This window comes from Coloeus monedula (genome assembly GCF_965178545.1).
Source record: "Coloeus monedula genome assembly, chromosome: Z".
NCBI lineage: Eukaryota > Metazoa > Chordata > Aves > Passeriformes > Corvidae > Coloeus > Coloeus monedula.
The window spans coordinates 74783733-74799720 of NC_138822.1; the positions used below are offsets into that span (position 1 = coordinate 74783733).

Below are 15988 nucleotides of genomic sequence, written 5' to 3' on the forward strand. Positions count from 1 at the left end.
TTTAGCCTCATTTAAGCATATTCAGCATTGATTAGTTCGCACTTTTTTTTTCCTCCAGAGCTTTTGGCTTCTTAGGCATTCAGTAGTGTTCATCTTAGGCATTCAGTCAGGAGTTATTTTCATTCTGTGAAAACCTTGTCAGCTCTGTCTACTTGAAATATTAACTGTGAGGTTGCTGGGCTTTTTCGGAAAGTGGAAAAATAACCTCTGTGTTTCTCCACTAAAAAATACAAGCAGAATTATTGGTGTGGGTTGTGTTTGGTTTTTCTTTGTTTGTGGTCGGGTGTTTATTGTTAAATTTTATCATGTGTTTTTGGGATTGTGTAGATGTGTTTGTTTAAGGTCATCTAAAAGCTACGCAATTTAGAGGTTTTCTTTTTCTGCTGTTGTAAGGCATTTGAGATACTTTTCTGTTTTCGGGCAGGAGGGTTCTATAAAAATAGGCATTAATTTAAAATTTAAATGGAAGTTGTTTTCTGCTTAAGTACTTTCCTGCAAACAAAATCCCTAACTACACCACGTCCATCAATTTAGAAATCATTCTTGTTAATGACTCATGTTGTGGCACCTTATTTGAAGTTTTCCATTAACGCTAAATTTCGATCTTGTTCCTGAGTTGGCCAGATTTAAGTGTCTCTACTCTGTCAAGTGTCCTCCTTGTCATGCTTCTGCAGGCATTGCTCCCCACACCCTTAGCTTTGGCTGTGAAATAAATACTGTGTCTAATAATTGGGAAGAGCTGTCTAATACATCCAGGGTTGTGATTTGGTGGCTGAAAACTAATTTACTTTGATCAGTTTAGTTTTTACATGAACCACTCTCTTGATCTTGTAATCTGGTGGGGCACAAGTAAGGTAAGGTGAGGACAGGAAGGGGGTAGAACTTTTTCAGGTAGTTTTTCAGGCAGTAGCAGAGATTTATAACCAGCTAACTGTGGCTTTGATCATATAATTAACTTAAAAAAAATTAGCTACAATGATTTTTACTTAAAGCCTTAAATCAGGTTGATCTCTGTGATAATATTTTGCACTTCAGAATGGATCAAGATGCATTAATCCATGGTTGAAGGCCATAGAGAGTCAAATGAGACTGAGAAAAGAGTAGACAAGGATTTGATGGACCTTAGTGAAACTTTGTAAGTGGATACGATGTGTTGCACATTGCAACATCCTTGTAAATTTGGCTTAAGAGTATGTAGTCGTTGCATCATTTTGGAGTTCTGTCTACTGGGATTGATATTAGAAACAAGTAAATGAATGTTGAGGTTTGCAAGTGGTTATTGAGAATAAAGATGGTACTCTACATTGCCTTACAGCCTCAGAGAGCAAACCAAATTGATAGAATTATTAAAAGCAAAAGGAATCCCAACAAATCCTTCTCAGATTTACTTCAGTATTTTATTGCTTACAATTCTGAGCAATTCATGCATGAGTGAATTTTTACTTAAAAATCAGCTCAAGAAGTGCTTAATCTTCAGCTTTGCTTAGTTGCAGAGCTGCATTGTGAAAAATGCAAATTAAATATTCTGTATAATTGAAATTTCCTTAGTAGATGAGTATCAGGCAAATCTAGTTACCTGATCAATCATGGAAAAATGGGAATAAAGAAAATTATTTTGCAATCAGGCTAAGGACCAGCATCTCTGAAGAACCAGGATCTTCGCTACCTTAGTCCCTCTGTTAAAGAGAGGAGAAAAGTCCCCCTTGTGAGTGTTAAATCTTCTGTGGTGATTCTGTTGATGCGATCCCAAAGCCACCTGATTTCCCACTCTGAAGAGCATTAGCCAAGAAGCATTCAATCACTAAGTCCTTCAAGGGAGAGCAGATCTGTGAAGATTCAGAGGTGGCTGGGCTTCTGCTGGTGCCTGTCTCCATGTGCTGGGGAGTGGGAGAGAAATATTATGGAAGTGTGAACCAACATAGGCTTATTTGAAGGAAAATGTAATCTTGACTGAAGAAACAGTGCTGTGGATATTCAGTATAGCAGAGAAGTGGAAAAACAGTGTGGTATTGCTGGCTGGAGAGACAGGTAAACTTGGGAACAAAGTCACTGTGCACTGTGGCTTCACAAGAGCTTATGGATCCTCGCTGAGTTGAACTGAGGCCTCTGTGCTCCTTTCTTCTAAATGCCTGTATGTTTAGGCTGGTACTGTTGTGCTGTGTTGTATTCATGCTAGATTCTTAGACTTCTTTGCAGTGGTAGAAAAAAGTATTTTAAGCACAAATAAGCAAGGAAAGCTATTTCCTAAACTTAAATCTCTTTACTTATATCCTAAACTTAAAAGCATTTGTAATCTCTTCAGGGAGGTTTGCTCTGTTTGTTTTTAATAATAAATCAGGTTAAAAAGATGATTTCCCATCTTGCATCTTGCCTGCTAAGGTGGGATGGTGAGTACCGTGTACCAACTGCAGCAGGCTGGAGCGATCCTGTGTGGCTGAGGTTACCGTGAAACTAAACATGGGGCACTCGAAAGAAACTAAAATACTGTGTGAATGTCAGTTTTTAAAAGAAAGGAAGATGAGTAAGTTGGGTGTGTTTAGGCTAATTATTAAAGGAGTATCTGAGAGGTGACTATTAGTAGCTGCAATCTAGCAACTTAAAATCTCATTTTGAAGTATGTTCCTATATAATGAAAGAACAGGCACTTGCAAAAATTTAGGATCTTGATACAAAGCTGAAAGTTGTAATATAATTATATTGGTTAATACAGGTTTTGACTGATGCTGTGAAAGCTTGTAAATCAGAAAGATAAATAGGTATTGTTGTGTGTTTAGTTTCAAATAGGGATTGTCTGGATTAAAGTGCAGATGTGTTCTTAAGACCAAATATCTGAAGTTCATGTTGGAGTGATCTCCCCAAAATGGAGACCTGGGCAGTATCTCAAGAGACCATCTAATCCTGATGGAGTAACAGATAGTGAGTCCTTCTCTGGTAGATGTTTAGTCTTAAAATTCTGTACTGAATGCAGTTCAGCAGCTCCCTGAGTGTTTTAATTTGCCTGTTGAAGTTTTCTGTATTTCTAGACTAAGCTGGTATCTTCTATATCTCCCAAAACACCTTACACTACTGGCTTTTTTACCCTCTTTTTAAAAATATCTCACTTTCTAGATCTAAATATACTTTGTTATTTTTAGCCTGGCATTTTGCACTGGTTCATTCTTGCCGATTTATTATGAAAATCTTAGTTTCTGTGCTTTATATAGACCATCTGAATACCATTCCAGCTATGACCTGCTAGGTACTCACGAAGATCTCTTAAGCAATTTTAATTTAATCTTGTAGGTTTTGTACACTTTTGCACACCAGCTGGGGATCATCTTTTGAAGTTAACTTTAACCGCAGTGGTAGGACATCAACTTCAGCTCATTGCAGCTCATTTCAGTGTTATCACAGGTCTTATGAAAATGCATTGACTCTATTGTTTGTAGTAAGGATTATTAGAACTATGGAATGGAAAAAAACTTGGGATATATTTCAGGAGGACATTTTCAGAACACCTTTCTGATTACTCTGAAGTGTCAGGAAAAATAAGAGCTTTCACTTCCTGCTTTTCATAGGGGTGTGTGTATATATATATATATATATGTGTGTGTGTGTGTATATATGTGGAATTGTACTGATGAATTTATTTTTCTGTCAGTTGCCTGCTACCTTTTACCTGATGCTTATAAAGTGCTATCTTGTAAAACTATTTAAATTGCCAGGTACAATAATAACAACAACTACTATTACTATTATTAACAACTGTATTAGTTCTTCTATAAATAAAGATTTTATTTAAACATACTGACTTGAGCTAATTTAATCTGTAAGATTTCATTTGATGCTCTGATTTTCTATCCAGAAAAAGAATTGTATTTGTACATGGTTTCTATAACTACTTATATTGGTGAACAAGCAGTTTATCAAATTCTTAAGTTTTATTATGTTACTCTGAATAAATTTTTGTCATGCTTTCCTGAGTGAAGAACTCAAATCATTTTAGAAGTTATTAAATAACAAGCTTAAATGGAATTGCATTTATTGTTGCATGTTAAGGGGTTTATTAGTACGTATGTATTTTCCCTACTATGTGTGGTTTAACTGTTATTAAATGAAACATTGTTACCTGGCAGTGTGTTCTTCAGAGCTGCAAAACTTGCAGATGTTGTTATGAACCTATTTTTATCCATTAATATATTGTAGCTTTTGTGCTTTTTCACTACTTTTTTTTTTTTTTTTGATGCAACCTTATTGTTTAACTCAGTATTTTAAATAAATTGACTTGAAGCAGTAAAATAGACTGTATTCAGAGACTAATTTAGTGTAGCGTACTTTGTTTTGGGGAGGTAGCAAAAGACCTGACTGGATAAGTGAGTTATTTTCACTAAAATTTAGGTTTTAAGTTTGTTAATAATACTATAATTTTAGCCCATTAAGGTTAATTTAAATTACAGATAACCTCAGACTTAATGTGTTTTTGAATTAAAGCCACAGATATTTTTTTTTAACGACAAAGGTTTGGGTTTTCAAAGTTGCATATTCTTAAGAGAGAGTTCCTTATTTTCAAAAAAATTCTTCCGCTTTTCATAACAGGTTCTTTTATTGGTGAGTATGTTTGTCATACATGAATTATGTCAAAATACTGACTGTGTTTTGTTCATTCTTAGGTGATTTGCAAGTCAGATGCTCCTACAGGGGATGTTTTGCTTGATGAAGCTCTGAAACACATAAAAGAGACCCAACCTCCTGAAACAGTACAAAATTGGATTGAACTGCTTAGTGGTAAGCCTCGGACATAACGTATTTGCTTTTTTTATCCAAATAAACCTAATTATCTGGCATCACTAGAGATTATATTGCAAGGGTTTTTGAGAGAAAATATGCAGAAAAGTTAATTAGTCTGTCTTCTAGGGTAGTCTCTTGTTGATGTAGCCTTTAATCAAATATAAGTAACTGTTGCTTTTGACTTAACTTGGTACAGAAAGGATCTGTATAGAAGTGTCAGAGGACATCTCAACTCGGTGAAAGAGGTGCCTTCTGCTGACTCTGAAGTAAATCGGGACTGCACCCTGGAGATGTAACTGCCTTCCTTTCCCTGTGTTTGGAAATGAGGGTTAGTGGAAGTGAGGAGCCTAACTGTGTGGACCAAGTATTCAGATCTTTCAATAAAGAAAGGAGGTGAAGAGCTCATAGCTCACATGTAAGACTTGAGGGTGATTTGGCCATTAATCATAAAGAAAAAAATAAAGCATTAAGAGTTTCATTTTTTCATTAACTGAAGAAATGTAATAAATATTTTAAAATGTTAAGATAGTTCTTGTTGATCAAAACAAAGGGATCAAGATGAGTACTTTGCACACAGCTCTCCCTGTAAAGCTAGTAAATAGTTGTGAAAAAATGAAATGTCAATTATCACAGAATTATGAATAGCTTGCATTGGAAGGGACTTTTACGGGCCGTCTAGTGCAGCCCCTCTGCAGTCAGCAGGGGCATCTTCCACTAGACCAGGTTACTCAGAGCTCCATCCAACCTGACATTAAATGTTTCCAGGAACAGGGCATCCACCACCTCTCTGGGCAATCCATTCTAGTGTCTCATTGTGAAAAATTTCTTCCTTGTATCTAATCTCAGCCAGCTGTCCTTCACTTTAAAACCATTACTCCATGTCCCAGGCTCTGTTAAAATGTCTGACCCCATCTTTCTTGTAATCCCCCTTTAAGTAGTGGAAGGGTGCAGCAAGGTTTCCTTAGAGCTTTCCCTTCTCCAGGCTGTACTGTAGACAGAATCAATCACCAGCATTCGTCTGTTTTCACAAAACACATAAATACAGCTTCCTTGGAGTAGATCAGCGCTGTGCATGAGTTGTGCAAACAGCGCAGGAAAAAGCCCTGTTTAGTCAACAGTGTGAGAGGTCAAGGTAAAGAGACTTGGAAGTTGCCTGTGTAGAATCTGTTACTTCTTGCAACTGATGAGCTGCAGAAAAGAGCAAACTCTCTTTGCCTTTCTCTGCTTTCTTGTTTCCTTTGTTCTTCCCATTCATCTTGCACCACCTTAAACAGCCTTCCTTGCACACCAGTTCATTCTCAGGTCCTTGCCATCTGTCCTCTCCTGCTCCTTGGCTGTCAGGCAGGGGGGGTAGACTGGACTACAAAGCAGCCCGTGTTGGAGGGAGCATGGCTGCTGCAGAGCCATGCAGTTCAGTTCTCACTCAGTTCCCCTTCCCTCTTACAGCCTGCAAAAACAATTCATTTTTCTTGTCCCAAATACATAATTTGTGCTGACATTTCACCTCCCAGTGCAATGCACATCAAGTTAGGACTGGCTCAAAAAAGGTCAGCTAATGAATGAACTAGTGTTGTAGGTTTTCTTTGAGCTAAGCTAAGATTTTCCTGACCCTGCTGAGCTTTGGCTCTGGGAAGATAGTTATCATCAGTGCTGTGGCTAAGGCTTAAATCAGTCATTTTTACTAATGTATGTTTATTAATTACTAATTATTCTGTGGCATTAATGTTCTTTGCACTTCCTGCGGTTTAGAGATTGGGTCTTCTGAAGAAAATCATTTCAGTGGATCTGGGTGGGGATTTTTCTTTCTAATGGTCAGTTGGTTTTGCTTTGTTTTGTTTAATTTAATAAATTCATAAACTCTGTTAGAATTTTGATTTGGTGACCAGGTCAATCCTGGAAAAAAGCTACTCTATCCATAATTACCAGTGACGCAGAGCACTGCTTGGAGTTACAGTATATGTGAGTTGAAAGCCATCATGGAAATAAATATATGGACATGTAAGATGATGTTTGCCAGGCTGATGTTTATAAGGTACCCTCTAAGGAAAGCAAGGGTGTGGAATACAGAAGTTTGGATCAAAATGTCAAGTTTCCTGTAGATATAGCAAGCATCTGTTTCTGCAAGTGTCTGTGTAATTGAGGAGCTTGGTCACAAGGTGTCACCACAGCAGTGAGTTTCATCCACATGGCAGCTGTACAAAAATCTAGGAAATAGACTTTGCCCTGTGAAAGGTAGTAAGGAAACCACTTTGTGTTCGTGTGATAGGTCCGTTCATGATCAAAATGGGGAATCACATTCAGTGACATGTGAGACCTATAAGGATTTGTGTAGTTCAGACCTGGTTGGTTCTCTGTCTTTCACTCTGCTGTTGGAGTCACCTCATTTATTTACTTACCTTGACTGTTACTTGGATACAGTGTGTGTCACCCTCCATCACACTGGGAGAAACCTCAAATTCACCTGTGGCTTCCTGTTGTTGTTGCTGTTGTTATTTTGGGCTAACCAATAAATTTTTTAAAAGCTTGGTACAGAATTCTCATATAATTTATGGAAAACCTCCATCTATGTAAGAAATACTTAATGTTGTTCCTTTTCTTGCCCCTTAAAATGCATAGTCTTTTACATCAGGAGGGGATTTTAGTTCTTAAATACTTAATAAGCTGGAATTCAGTTTTTTAGCCTGTGAAGTAAGCTCTTAAGCAAAGGTAGGATTCTCACTGCTGAACTTTTTAACTTTATCAGGAGCTGTTGATGCTGATTTTGTGTTTTTTCAATTTCCTCCTCTCTGCACACACAGTCACACACTCTGAAGGCCCCAGTTCTTCTGCCTTAACAAAAAGCATTAGGAGTAATTTATACAGAAACATTAAGGGCTCTGCCCAGCATATGCTTCATGTGTGCATACCTGTGTCACAATACATCATCACTGTTTCATCTGGTGGAGGCAGGAAGGGGGAGAAGAGTTCAAACCTGGAGAAATGAAGAAATGTGCTACGTAGGTGTGCATTAGCTTGTCTCTGTGGCAGAAGAAAGGCAGTAACACTTCTTGCAGTCTCTGACATGGTAAAAGGCTGGACTCAGAAAAATGCACAAAGACTGTAGAAGGTGCTTGATTTTACTTTATTGTTACTAAAAGTAAATTCTTTCTGCATAACTGTTTTGTTTTGTTTTACGAGACAAGGTTTTTGTTTATTTGTCATATCTGTAATCAAGATGTGACTTAACTATCATTTCATCCAAACTTTAAACATACCCCAGAGCTCCTCCAAGGAGGTCCTCCTGGTCTCTGCCTCTGTGCCAGGGATCAGAGAAATGCTGACAGGAGCACAGTGTCTTGTACTCTGCTCTGTATAATTTTGACAGCTCATTCTGCACCACAGAGGGGGAAAAAAAATCACTGCAACAGTGCAGCTCAAACTTTGTCTGACTGTTGTGTGGTTTTCTTGCTGTTTTAGGTGAAACATGGAACCCACTGAAGTTGCACTACCAGCTACGAAATGTCCGTGAGCGGTTAGCTAAAAATCTAGTGGAAAAAGGTGTACTGACAACAGAGAAACAGAACTTCCTTCTTTTTGACATGACTACACACCCTCTCACCAACAACAACATCAAACAGCGCCTCATCAAGAAGGTTCAGGAGGCAGTTCTTGACAAGTGGGTAAACGACCCCCACCGCATGGACAAGCGCTTGCTGGCGCTCGTGTATTTAGCCCACGCCTCAGATGTCCTGGAGAACGCTTTTGCCCCCCTCCTGGATGAGCAGTATGATTTAGCCACAAAGAGAGTGCGGCAGCTCCTGGATTTAGACCCTGAGGTTGAATGTATGAAAACCAACACTAATGAGGTTCTGTGGGCTGTTGTAGCAGCTTTCACAAAATAACTGCATTCAGACTGAAGTGTTCTCTCTTCTTTTATGTAAACCAGTTGTTTTTCTTTTATTGACTGTTCATGTTTTCTGTAATTTGTACCTTCTCACATGATGAATCGGCTTTTGTTTAATGGGAATTTTAAGTGGTGTATTCCCTACTTCTCTATCTGTATACAGGATTCTGCTGGTACAAGAGACTTTCCTGTTTCAAACAACAGAAAAAAAAGGGTTAACTGCCATATTGGCATTCCATTTCCTATTCCGTTTGAGTTACCTTAAATACTTGGTTTAATTTTTCACCACATTGTTATTGAAGTGGTTTGTCACCAAAGCTCCATGTCAAAGTGTCTGTCAGGACATTTTATACACAGATGTTTTCAATTATATCTAAAAAAATTACTTAAAAAGCAGAAATGCCATTAAGCAGCTTTGTCAATAGTTCCTGTAAAATGCCCCATAAATTTTAATTTTCATGCAAGTCTCTTGTGTACTTATATTTTCATTAGAACGATAGCTGAGTAATAAGGCTAGTGTAGAAAGGTCCAATTGTTTCATAAACCAGTCTTGGGAGGGGATACATTCCATTATATTGTATATATAGTTCAAATTGTATATTAACAACTACCCCATCTTAGTATTTTGCAAGATCTGATTACTTGTACACCTGGTGCCCCTTATTTGCTGTCAGCCATTGCCATCTAATGCAAGAAAGGCCTCCTGCAGAGGTCCTGTGTGTGAAGGCTGTTTGTTTCTGGAGTCTCTGGAGTTTGCCATCCAGGTATTCTCAGTCTATGCATTGCCTTTGAAAATTAGTGAATGGAAGACTGCTTTCTATCCTTGGTACTTTTCTCTTTCCCTCCCCTTCTGTATGGAAGACACTCATGACCAGTACTACTCTTGAGTGCAGTTTTTGGTTTTGTACACAAATTAATGTTTGTCTCTTAAACCTTGAACTGTTTTACACTTTGAAAACAAAAAGTCAGTCCTAGCAGGTGTTGCATGTAAATGGTTAGCAAGTAATGGCAGCAGTCAGACAATTCAGATTTCTGTAGTGGGATGCTCTGCTATATTTTAATTTTTATATATACAATTATGCTGATTAGCACACTATTGTAAAGAAACCCAAAACCTATATAAAACTCTGGCTTTTTAAAATTTATTGCCTTTTTCGCCGCTGCTTGTTATTTCCCATTGGTTTCACAGTGTAAATATTATGCATTGAAAAAATTAAGCATTGATTTCTATATTTTTTTCCTCATAACAATGCAGATTTATAGTGGGGCTTACAGGTGTTTAGAAACCTTTTGGTTAATATTCAGAGCAAGAATACTAGATGGTGTATAACTGTAGAGTTGAAATTTAAGAGATCCCTTAATCTGTATACTAGCTTTTTACCTACAGTAAATAAACTATGATCTTGAAAGTGCCTGAAACAGAGTAAGCAAGTCACTTTTATTTTTTTGTTGCTAATTAGAAAGGTTTTATTGCCTAACTGAAAGCTTTAGTTAATATCCTTCTTATTAGAAAGGGAGAATTTATATTAAGTAGTTCAAACTGACTTAATCAGTGGTGTCGCTCGGATCTGCAGGATTCATGGCTGGGACAGGCTGAATTAATTTGGGGATTGTGCAGCTATGTCTGCCCTAGGTAGACCTCTTCAGTCTTGAGCACAGCTCTACAGCCTCATCTGTGACTGGACTTCTGCTTTTGCACTTCATTTTCAGTCATTGAGATGCTTAAGTAGTTGACTTTAAAATACAACTTAAACTCATTGTACATCTATAACCTTTTTTAAGGAAGGTTTTTAAAAATACAGTTCTTAACATTTAATGGCACACTGCTCTTTCAGTTCTTAATGCTGTTTCTTTAGACAAATGAAATTAAAAGTATATTGTAAGGTATTTCAAACTCTGGTTTACAAATAAAAAGACAAACAGTGTTCTGTCACTTGTAAGATGCTGTGTTTAAAACTTTGAGGAGCTTGGGCATGAACTTGGGACATTGTCTTTTAAACATTTCAAGCTGTGACTGCTTTTAAGTGGAAGAAAAACGAAAATTGCTGTGTTGCTGTTATATTTGACAGCTTATGGAATACTTTCTGTATACTTGGTAGTATATGCAGCTCACAGCTTTCATTGTCTCTCTCTTGTGATCTGTTTTCTCATTTTCTGTTGCTCTTTGAGAGGAGGAAAAAGTAATTAGGCAGAAAGGTCAGAAAAATGGTGGAGTATGCCAGGAGCAAGTTATGTGCACAAAACTTTAAATGGCTGTGAAAATCTAAGCTACTTGAAACATGCTTCAGACTGAAAGTACCTTTCACAGTCGTATTTCTGGCCTCTCTTTGTGAATATTTTCCATTTTCCGGACGGTTTCATGTTTGGTTGTGGGGGATATTGGAGTTTTATCACCCTTACAGTCTGCATGGTTTAAAAGAAGTCATCCTTTTAATCCCCCCCTCAAAAGATGATTTGGGGTTCTTTGATATTTTTTTTCCCCCCACACAGAAGATAACTGCACACAGTATTTATCAGCTTTATTTTGCTTAGGTAGGACCTCTGACCATGATGCGGAGAGTCTGTGCTGGACATGTCAAAGACACTGGATGTAAGTGAGGAAGGGTTTGTGAAGAGCAAGAGTATCTTTGCTGGACCACCTGGTGTAAACCTGGATGTGGGGGAAATAGATGAGTTTTTGGAGTCTTGAGTCCTAAAACCACTTCAAAAAGCCCAAAGCCTCCAGGAAGGTAAGTTTATTAGGTTAACAGGAGCTGATTTGGCTAACATCATTGCCTTCATTGCTATTTCAGGTTTTAATAAAATGGTTTAACATGGGAGACTGCATTGATGAGATTCAGGTCCCCTCCTACCTGTTGGCTGCTACTGCAGCTCACAGAGACCTACCTGGTGTGCAGACAGTTCTGTCTGCTCCGAACCCTCGGCTCTCAATAGCTGCTTCAAGTGAAGACTCTTACCCAAAGCTTGAACTTGGACATGTGCCTCAAGGAACAACATGTATTATTCAGGGACACATTCTTTAAAACAAACTTTCAAGTCAAAACCAGGATTTTGAAAGTTAAATCGCCATGCAGTATCTGTATATATGTGTGTATATATATACATACACACACACACACACACACATTTTCACAGTCCTTGAGATCGACATCCTCCTCTCTTGTGTTTCTAGAGCTGGCGTTACAGTGCTGTTACATGGAATGGTAGTGAGACCTGTATACCATAAATGATGCTTTGGAGGCAAAATTTGCATAAATGGCAGTAGAAGGCTGCGGACTGAGTGCTCGTGTGTTCATGCCCATTTCTCCTACAAAGTGAAGATACGTATTAACTGATGTTTTCTCTGTGAACTGGACTGAATCTGTACTGTAATAAAATAAAGCACTCTTTCATGCTATGAGCTGCAGGTGGTTACTGCGTATCACATGCGTGCAATACCTAAAGGATATTTTTTTTTCATTTGCTCAGTAATTTCCAGTTTTTCCTGAGGCTGCAAGTATTCACCAGTTTGGGAAACAGAACTTTTTTTAAGCTTTTCATCAAAGTCTTAGCTCTGCCTCAGCTGGGCTTCAAGCACTTCATGCAGCCAAAGTCTGTTATGTCCCAGTTTCCCCTGTTGTCCATCTTTCTCTATGGAGGTGGGTTTCCAGCTTCAGAGAAGTCTGAAATTTTTTCTCCCCTGGCTTTGGGCTCTGGTCTTCCCTGTTTCTTCTTTTGTTGCTTGGTGACTTCAGCAATAGCGTGGCCAGGAGGACCAGAGCAGTGGTAGTCCTCCTGTGCTCAGCACTGGTGAGGCCACACCTTGAGTTCTGTATCCAGTTGTGGGCCCCGTAATTCAATAGGGACATTTGAGGTGCTGAGTGTGTCCAGAGAAGGGCAGCGGAGCTGGGGAAGGGGTCTGGAACATAAATCCTGTGAGGAGCAGCTGAGGGAACTGCAGGTGCTTGGCCTGGAGAAAAGGAGGCTCAGGAGTAACCTGATCACTCTACAACTCACTGACAGGAGGGTGTAGCCAGGTGGGGATGGGGCTCTTCTCCAAGGGAACAAGTGACAGGACAAAGGGAAATGGCCTCAAGTTGTGCCACAGGAGGTTCAGGTTGGACCTCAGGAAGAATTTTTCATTGAAAGGGTAGTTAAGCACTGGAATGGCTGCCCAGGGAGGTAGTGGAGTCACTGTCCATGAAGTGTTCAGGAAACAACTGGATGTGGCACTTAATCCTGTGTTTTAGGTGATGGTTGATTAAGGTTGGACTTGATCATGGAAGTCTTTTCCAACCTAAATGATTCTGTCATTCTAGAATATTTCTGCTGTTGCTAATTTTTCTTTACTAATCTTTTCCTCTCAATTTTACTATCAACCCAAACTTGACTCTCCATTACTCTCTCCTCAGAGTTATTTTCCCCTCTGATTTGATTCCCTATCAAAGCCTCAAGGAGCCTCCTTTTTTTCAGCAGATGGGTTTGTCAAAAGCAGCTGCCTTGATGGCTGAACTGAAGCAGCTGGCAGCCTGCTACAGCTCGTAACACCTGGTTTGGTAAGGTGAACAAAACCTGGTGCTAATTTACCTTGAAACTTGTCTTTGCCAGCTTCTAAAGCAAATTATTGTCCATGCAGCAGGGGGAACTTGCAGCTGAAGATGATGATTTTGACAGTTCTCTAATGTAAGTAGATCTCGTGAGCCAGTGCTTCAAGGACTTGCTGATCTCTCACTCGAGCTTTTCCTGCAGTGAGGGTGTTCTATACAAGAGTAATTTTTCCTTTTGGGCTCTCTGCTTGTTAAAAAAGTTGAGTTTGTGTTGCAGCTCAAAGAAGCATCTCTATTTGGCTGTTTTTACAAAGGTGTAGGCATGCATTATTTACAAGGTTTCTTTACTTGTATATTATGTGATTAAAAGGGACAAGTGGGAGAAGAAAGTGGTATAGTTACACTTAAAATGTGATCAAATAAGCCATTTTCTTGGCACAATGTACTAAAATGTTCTGGTCTTTCACTTCTTTTCTTGATTACCAAGTCATCATTCAGTTAATTTTCATCTAGTGCATCTGTTGTCTGCTCAGAAAGGGTTTGCTATCATTTATGCACTAGTCCTTCAAGATTTGTATTCTGTTGCCCCTTTCTTTTTTACATTTATTCAACTACTGGATTTTTTTGTCTCTTTGACACGGGATTGATCTTGAAGGTAGATGTTAGAGAAGACTTCGGTGGGTATAAAGTGCAATGACAGGCAGTTCATAAGCTTTCTTTGCTACTGCTAGGGCATCTTTATAGGTCCTTCTTTGTTACCTGACTGTTCAAATGAAACCAAATCATGTCTCAATCAGCTTTTAAAATCCTGCTCTGACTCCTTAAGTTCCTCAGGACCTCAGACACTTCTGAAAAATACAATTTAACTAAGTCATGTGTAGGTTTTGCAGTTCTAAACAAAACAACTTCTACACACTATTAAAAACCTCAGACCTTGTGTTTTCAGAGAAGTTGCAGAAGAAATTTATCAAAGCCAGATCATTTTTCTGAGCAGGAATCTTATGGTAACCCACCTCAGCAGTGGCAGTAAGCAGAGTCCTTGGCAGAGGAGTCACACTGGTGCCTGAACAAAAACTGGTCCAAGTGAGCTTCCTGTCCTGGGAAGATTGGGGATTCCTCCTGTCGTGAACCTTTCTCACTGTTCCTAATGAAGACCTTGCAGGGATACCTGCTTCTTTTCTCTTCACCCCGGTGACATTGGTGTTGGCTGTGGGCCAGGGGCTGGGAATGCTCGGTGCCTCTCAAGTGATGTGGGAGCCAGTTTCCATCTGGGCAGGCCATGAGCTTCATATCCACAGCAGACCTGAGCATCCTCCCCTGGAGCCTGCTCTCCCAGCGGTCCCACTCTGTGCACCAAGGAGACCTCTGGGGCTGGGGATTTTTCTCTTGAGCGCAGCAGAGGAGGTGGGGAGCTGTGCAGTGAGAGCCTGGCTCATGCCCACCAGTGAACGCGCTGCAGATGTGTCTGGGGCTGTGCCTCTGCCTGCGTGGGAGGGGAGCAGCTGCTGCTCACAGAGGTCCCGGTCAGCCCGGGAAACGCCACGTTACGTGGTGAGCAGTTCTCCTTGAAACCCGGGAGTGTGTGTGACCTTCCTCAAGATGGAATATGTACAAATAAAACAGGCCTGAAATAAAATGCAATTATAAACACATAATAACAACTGGAGTCTGTTTGTTGGATGCGTTGCAAACAGGAAATGGAGCTAAATTCATTGCGTTAGTAGATGCTTTGCTGCAAGGATGTTGCCTGATGTTAGGCTCTAGCTATTGAGAGCTTCCTTCTGAGATCCACCTGAAGATTCGCACACATTTTAATATACCCAAGTCTGAGATGCTCAGCCAAAAACATCAAAAGGTACAAGCAGTACTGATATGCAAAGAAATTTGCACACAGCATTTAAAAATATTTGAACCAGCTCCTAACATTATCTTTTAAGAGGAGACAAAGTTGATTGTACTGAAGTATCCTTTTCTTTAGTTTTAAGTTCCTTCTAGATGGAATGGACAGGACTTGCTGCCAAGATCACATATGGCTGACAGTCAGCACAAGGGTTAAGGATTTGAGAGCCACAAACAGCAGAAATATCTGACACATTTTCAATTTCTCTGCACGGCAATAGAGAGAAGCAGCAGCCTTAATTGAAGTATGTCTTCTGAAGGTAATTGCTTCAAGATAACTAGAGGTACAAGCAGTTTGGTGAGCTGCTCTTAGTGTGTCTTGCAGGTTCTCTTCATCAGCAGCTCAGAACGGAGTTCAGAAACCCTGTGGGGTTACAGTAATGAATGAGGTTTGGTTCTGCTTGGTCCTCAGCTCTTTGCTTATACAGTCAAATGAGTCCCAGCTCTCCCACGTCAATGTCTCTGAGCTGCCCAGGGCTCTGCAGATTTGCCACTTGCCTGTTTCAGATCTGCAGCCAACTGTCAAGGCTGCCGTTGGACCTGCTCTGCTCCCAGGCTCTTCCCATCTCCAAGGCTAGGAGCCTCATGTCCCTGGGCTTCCCTCTCTCAGCCCTGGGGATCTATCAGGTAGGTTCACAAGGCAGTGTCACGTGTAGTGTTCCCAGATGAGGCAGCCCATAGCGAGCACTGTGGGTCTGAAAGTGAGGAGATAACCAAATGCCATGAAACGCTGATGTGTACTCTTCTCTGCCTGCCCCAGAGCTCAGGGTGTGCCCCAACAGCTTGGGGTGGAGGTGGGCAGCCAGCATCAGGGACTGCTCAGGGAGGTTGGATGTACAGATCCATACAGCTGGATGGGATTCACCCCAAGGAGCTGAGAGTGATGGACAGATTCAGCTGGGAATAACCATGG

The 15988-nt window shown here is 39.9% G+C and overlaps 1 protein-coding gene across 1 annotated transcript in view; it reads left to right on the forward strand.

Moving 5' to 3' along the window:
• Positions 1-12000, forward strand: part of GOLPH3 (golgi phosphoprotein 3) — a 32912-nt gene extending 20912 nt beyond the window's left edge. Inside the window, exons 3-4 of the mRNA XM_082301182.1 lie at positions 4650-4764; positions 8224-12000. Of these exons, the coding sequence (XP_082157308.1) occupies positions 4650-4764; positions 8224-8648 (540 nt within the window). The 3' untranslated portion in view covers positions 8649-12000. The remainder of the gene's footprint in view (positions 1-4649; positions 4765-8223) is intronic.
• Positions 12001-15988: the final 3988 nt, after the last annotated feature.